This window comes from Cebus imitator, unplaced genomic scaffold (assembly GCF_001604975.1).
Source record: "Cebus imitator isolate Cc_AM_T3 unplaced genomic scaffold, Cebus_imitator-1.0 Scaffold155, whole genome shotgun sequence".
Lineage (NCBI taxonomy): Eukaryota > Metazoa > Chordata > Mammalia > Primates > Cebidae > Cebus > Cebus imitator.
The window spans coordinates 372,861-379,127 of NW_016107470.1; the positions used below are offsets into that span (position 1 = coordinate 372,861).

The window sequence follows — 6,267 nt, forward strand, 5'->3', positions numbered from 1 at the left end:
AGAGATGAGGTTTCAGCATGTAGGCCAGGCTGGTTTCAAATGCCTGACCTTAAGTTATCTTACCTCCTCGGCCTCCCAAAGTGCTAGGATTACAGGTGTGAGCCACCGCACCCAGCCTGATATCCTGATATGATAATTTAAACCACAGTCCATATCACAATTTTTTTTTTTTTTTTTTGAGATAGAATCTCACTCTGTCACCCAAGCTGGAGTGCTGTGGCACCATCTCGGCTTGCAGCAACTTCTGTCTCCCGAGTTCAAGTGATTCTCTTGCTTCTGCCTCCCAGTTGCTGGAGTTGTAGATGTGCACAACCATACCCAGCTGATTTTTGTATTTTTAGTAGAGACGGGGTTTCACCATGTCACCATGTTGGCCAGGCAGGTCTCGAACTCCTGGCCTCATGTGTGCATTCTTTATAACAATTTTCCAGCCCACATCAGGGTCCAGTCCAGTATAACATGCTGCATTTAACTGTCATTACAATTATATTTTAATAATTGTTTTAAAATGATGCTTATTTTCCTCTGATTATGAAAGTAACATATGTTCCAGGTAAACAATTTAGAAAATAGAGTAAAATACAGTTACCTTCTGCGGTTTTACTAACAGGGCTGCAATCTCCGAGGTGACCACATTAACAATAGTAGTTATGTCATCCATGAAACGGTCAGAAAAACGAGTCCTCCGAACACTGTCCCGTTTGTCCATGTTATGTACATACTGGGCCATGCTTTTCACCTATGGAGGGGCATGGGGGAAATGCCAACATGGAGACTGGTGACCTGCTTGTACAATGTGGAAAAGGGGGAAAGACTCACAGCAATGCTCTCTAACAGTGGAGTTCCTGACACTTTATCTGCACTGGTGGTGCCTGAGCAAGCTGCGGACTAAAATGCTGCATACACACCAGTGGTTACCATGGTGGTGGGAGGTGGGAAGGGTGTCCTCTTTTTGACCCCAAGTCAGGGGGCTCCCTTCTTGCTGCTGACAAAGCCAGGAGCTTAATTCTTTAGCTACAGTGTCAGAGGACTCCCTGTCTCAACTGCCTACATCCTGGAAGGCAGACGTGAGCTGGGCTCCCGTAACCAGTGAGGTGTCCTGTAACATGGGACAGAACACGTGATGTAAGGAGGGACTGCTATCACAAGGCTCTTGATGCAAACCGAAGTCTTTTCTGTTCCTGAAAGTAAGTAAGGAGAACAGTGAGAAATATTCTTCCTATCTGGAGTTTCAGTGTTTCTGGAGGGAGCACCGTTTTTCGAGAAATAGTTCTATAGTTTCCAACAGTTATTTTCTGCCCCTATAAATTTTAGCTATATTATACATCGAGCAGGGTTTTCTTGGGCAGCTGGAAACAGAACCACTATTTAAAACATTGCCTCTAGGGGAAATATCACCTTTAGGGGAAATGTTGAGTTCTGTGAGTCTAACTTATATTTACATATATACTGCAGACAGTCACCAATTGACACAAAAATCTCTATATACAGATCTATCTGTCTGTCTGTCTATCATCTCTATATAAATATCTCTGTGTCAATACAAGTCACCAATTGACACAAATTGGTGTCTTGACACAAACTGGTATATACTGTAGCTACATATATAATGCAGACAAGTCATCAACGGACAAAGGTATCTCTATACAGATATAGATATCTATATGGATAGACATACAGTATGTATATATAGATAGCCGTGTATCAGTTGGTGACTTTCTGCATTATGACTAGGATAATGCTATCTTAATGCCGACTACAATTTTAAATCAAAATCATGCTTATTTTTTGGACGTCACCTTGGGGCCAGGAGATTCACAGGTCAATACAGGCTTCCTTGATACCACCTAAGGTTGAGTCTTATCCTTGTCGGAAGTTGCTTATGCTAATAGGAACATGGGGAAGAGCAGGAGGTCTTGTAGTTGGGTCCCTACACTCTAAGGTCATTTTCATGAATGAGTCTAATTAGTCAGACAGTCACTGCAAAATAATAATACTAATAGCGCTGGAAGCTGAGGCACTCACATTTGCCCTCTGTGTTGGGACTGGAAGTTGACTTCCACTCCCAGGAGCTACATGAGAGAACGTTAAGGCACTAACAGTGGAATTCAGTTTCTAAGGATGCATGCAGTACTGGCAATTTTTGTTAGCATGGAAACATACAGAAAGAAAAAACAAAGAGAAGGCAAAATGAGAAGAAAAATTCAGAGACACAGGCTTTATGTGTTTCATGTTTTCAGATAATGCCATGGCCAGCTCAGGGAAGACCTCAGGCCATCAAACCCTAAAGCTCAGTATGAGAACCATGGTTTCTCCTCACGGCAGCAACCTGTTTGGTCCAGGACATGCAAATGGGTTCATATTCCACAGGGCTGCACGAACCTGACCAGCAGACCTCAATGAATGGTGGGAACTGGAACCCCCATTTTTGTCTGAAAAAAGCCTCTCTGTCACTATGCTTCTAACAGAGGACTTAAGAAGATAAGGCCTCTTTGTTATGGGCAAAGCCAGTCCTGATTCTGGGCTGGCTAACCACCCCTGCACCCAGGCGTTCAGAACTCACTGCTGCATTTGGCTCCTGTGTGCCGAGTTTGGCCATCCTACAACTGAACAAATAATTCTCACAATACCATACTTCCAACTAGTGGCCTCTTTCCAGACTGTCAGTAGCTCGCCAGCTACTGTGTCCCCCAGATCTCCAGAGAAGGGCATCCAGTAGAAACACTAGTAGAGGCCTGGCCCATTATTTGTAGAGTGGGGTGAGACATGAAAATCTTTTCCCCTACATGGGCCTTTGTGGCCCATTCAAAGCAGGGGTACCTCTAAAGAACCCCTTAATGTGGAACTTCATGTCCTGAGCGAGTAAACTAGGTCACCCATTTATCTCCGTTTCTCCAAGGTCTGGCTCAGCAGTTTCTAGAAGCACAGGGATTTCATTCATTAGCAAGTGTGAAATTCGCCCAAGGATCGTGTCTAACAGCTCTAATGCCAGAGTGGTTGTTCATTAGCGCTTGGACATTGACACGACTGGAGGGTGTTAAACTGCCCAGGTTGTTGGCTAAGGCCAAGGAAGCTATTTTTCTCCAGCTTCTTGGTTGGGTGGGGGACTGTTTTGTTTTGATTTTCAAATAACTTCCTGGGCATTGGTTAAGCAAATGCATAAACAATGAATGGAGGATTGGGTGCCTTGTCTGAATCAGATCAATTTCCTTGCAAAGTTCTGGCTGGAGGATGATTTCCATTTGCCTCTACCCCCAGCTCCCTGATGGATTTCTTGTCCTTTCTGTCTGTCTCTGAATTCTGGGAAGGGGGTCTTGATGGACCACATCAGTCAGGCCCCCTTAACCTTTGGCTTCCGGTTGAGTTGGCCAATAACAGCACCAGCAAGATCAGTGGTTTGGAGAACAGAGAGGCCCAGGCATTTACTCACTTCTGCTACCCTCATTCCTGCCACAGTGGTGTCCTGGCAGTGGCAATGCTTTTCTTAGGCTCCAGGCTCCTTTTCTAAGACTGTCTCATCTGCCTCCAGATTTTTCTAGGCCCCAGTTATACTGCTGTACTCTTGATTCTTTAGAGCTATCATAGACAAAGGCTTCTGCCAGCTGCAGCACCCTGGGGGCTCTTACCAATCCTCACTGGCCCCTGAACCTCTCATACATGCTGAGCAGAGTCCTTTTGTTCAGTGCTTTTCAGTTAACCCTTCTGAGGAATGCAAACTCTGTCCTGCCAGAACCTGACAGACTTAGGTTTTAGGCTGCCGGTAGAGCTGGTGTCTTGGTTGATCTGCATGTTGACGAAATCCTGCAATGTGCTTAGATTAGCAGGACCTTTCTTCCAAAAAAATTTCCTCTATTTACCATAAGGGACCTCCTACAGGTAAGACGGGCCATGTGCTTTATCTTATGGTTTCTCTCCTGGGCCAACTAAGCCCTAGTAAATAAATGTGCAAGGCCAAAAGCAGTTAGGGCAGTGAAGTGGTACTGCTGAAGGCTTTGGCTGACTTGGAGACTCTGCTTATGGCCACCACCCTTCCTTCAACCCCATCCGTAAACTGGGGATAATAAAAATTCCTCCTGCCTCAAGACTGCATGAGGATTAAATTAGATAATGCTTTAAAATACTTAAAACATTGCCTGGCACATATATAGTAAGATGCTCAGTACATTTTTGATGTGACTATTCTTTCTCCCATTGGGATGCCAACTATTAATGGGATTCTATGAAGAACAGAGTCATCATTATACCTGCAGAGAATGCAAACTTCCCTTGGAAAGAGAGCGCTAAGATGTCACATGGAACCACTCAGACTTAGCAATACTGAATGCTGCATTGGGAATGAATTATTTGTATGAATTATTCATAGCTGGATTATGACCCAAGTGAATCTTCTTCTTTTTTCTTTTTCTATTTTTTTTTTTTTAGAGACAGGGTCTTAATCTGTTGCCCAGGCTGGAGTACAGTGGCATGATCACGGCTCACTGCAGCCTTGAATTCCTGGGCTCAAGTGATGCTCTTGCCTCGGCCTCCTGAGTAACTGAGACTACAAGCATGTGCTACCACATCCAGCTAATTTTCTCATTTTTGCAGAGCGAGGCTAAGTGAATCTTCTTTAAGGAGAGACTTGATGGTGGGTAGGATGTATAAATAAAAGCAAAATGTAAAGGAGATGGAGTGTTGGTTTTGATACTTCTCATGCCTCAAGAAACAAGGGGGGAATGGGTTTTATGGCCCAGTCCATTCCTTGCCGGAGCACAGAGCTCATGTCTCATCGCTAATGCTGTTGCCCCAAGACTTGTGAGCTGCAGCCACCAAGTTAATCAGCTTGGCTTTTAGAATGAAAAAAAAATCTGGTGCTGGCTGGGTACAAATTCCAAAAGACCTGTAGCTCTGTTTAGGGCTCAAAGAACGGAGCGGGTATGGACCAGTGGATCATTAACAGGCTTAGCAGTCACCTAAGAAGACAGGTAAATGCAGAATGCTGGCCTCCAACCTCCTAATTTTAATGCTTTGAAAATAATTTCTGCTTTATTTTTACTAAGCACCTCCAGGTGGTTCTGTGACAAGGATTTGGGACCATGCTTTGGGACGCTTCTTAAGCTAGAGGTTGGGACTTTGCAAAACTTGATGGGATTTGAATCCTGGATGCATTTCTGCAGCATGAGCCTGACTTCTTTTGAACTCTGCTCCACATTGCTTCCTATTTCCTCCCTAGAGGATGTTTTGTTTTTGTTTTCTTTGCCCTTTGTTCTCTGTGTCCTATGTCCTACTGTTCAGCATTTCTCCCTTTTTCTTAGGCTTTACTTCCATGTAAAAACTAGAGCTTAGATGGAAACCCTCCCATCTCTTTTTTTTTTTTTTTGAGATGGAGTCTTATCACCCAGGCTGGAGTGCAGCGGTGCCATCTTGGCTCACTGCAACCTCTGCCTCCCGGGTTTAAGCGATTCTCCTGCCTCAGCCTCCCAAGTAGCTGGGATTACAGGCACCACCACCATGCCTGGCTAATTTTTGTATTTTTAGTAGAGATGGGATTTTGTCATGTTGGCCAGGCTGGTCTTGAACTCCTGACCTCAAGTGACCTGCCTGCCTCAACCTCCCCAAGTGCTGGGATTGCAGGCATGAACCACCGCACCTGGCCTAGACTCTCTTTTAAAAAAAATATGATTCACTTAATGGGACAGGGGAAAGAACCCAGTGAATATAAAGCTAACACTATCACTAAATCTCAACCTACTCCAAATCCTCCAAATTGTTTGCATATACATTTTTATATAGTTGATATCTGTGTCTTTATACCTTCTTCATTCAACATCTCACTATAAATCTCCATTGATCAACACTGACAAAATGTTTATTTTTAGTGGCTTTATGGTAAAATCCTTTTACTTCTATTAATAATTAAACAAAAAAAAAGTTATCAGTAATATTCTCCTTATTTTAAAATTAAGGTATTATGGCCATACCTTTTGCTTTTCTGCTGGAATAATGGTAGAAGTTTTCAGGTAAACAGATATACAAATTTCATTCTGTTTTCCAACAGATATTAGTTGGACCTTGCATGGTACCAAGCAGTGTGCTGAGGTTAAAGATGAGATAATACAAGAGAGACCCAAATCCTAAAAATCTAATAGTTGAGACAGAAAAAACTATTAGAAATTGTGAGGCCGGGCGCGGTGGCTCAAGCCTGTAATCCCAGCACTTTGGGAGGCCGAGGCGGGTGGATCACGAGGTCAAGAGATCGAGACCATCCTGGTCAACATGGTGAAACCC

The 6,267-nt window shown here is 43.7% G+C and overlaps 1 protein-coding gene across 1 annotated transcript in view; it reads right to left on the minus strand.

Moving 5' to 3' along the window:
- DOCK8 (dedicator of cytokinesis 8) overlaps positions 1-6,267 on the minus strand; it is a 246,736-nt gene that overhangs the window by 70,827 nt on the left and 169,642 nt on the right. Inside the window, exon 24 of the mRNA XM_017543412.2 lies at positions 590-739. Coding sequence (XP_017398901.1) covers positions 590-739 — 150 coding nt within the window. The remainder of the gene's footprint in view (positions 1-589; positions 740-6,267) is intronic.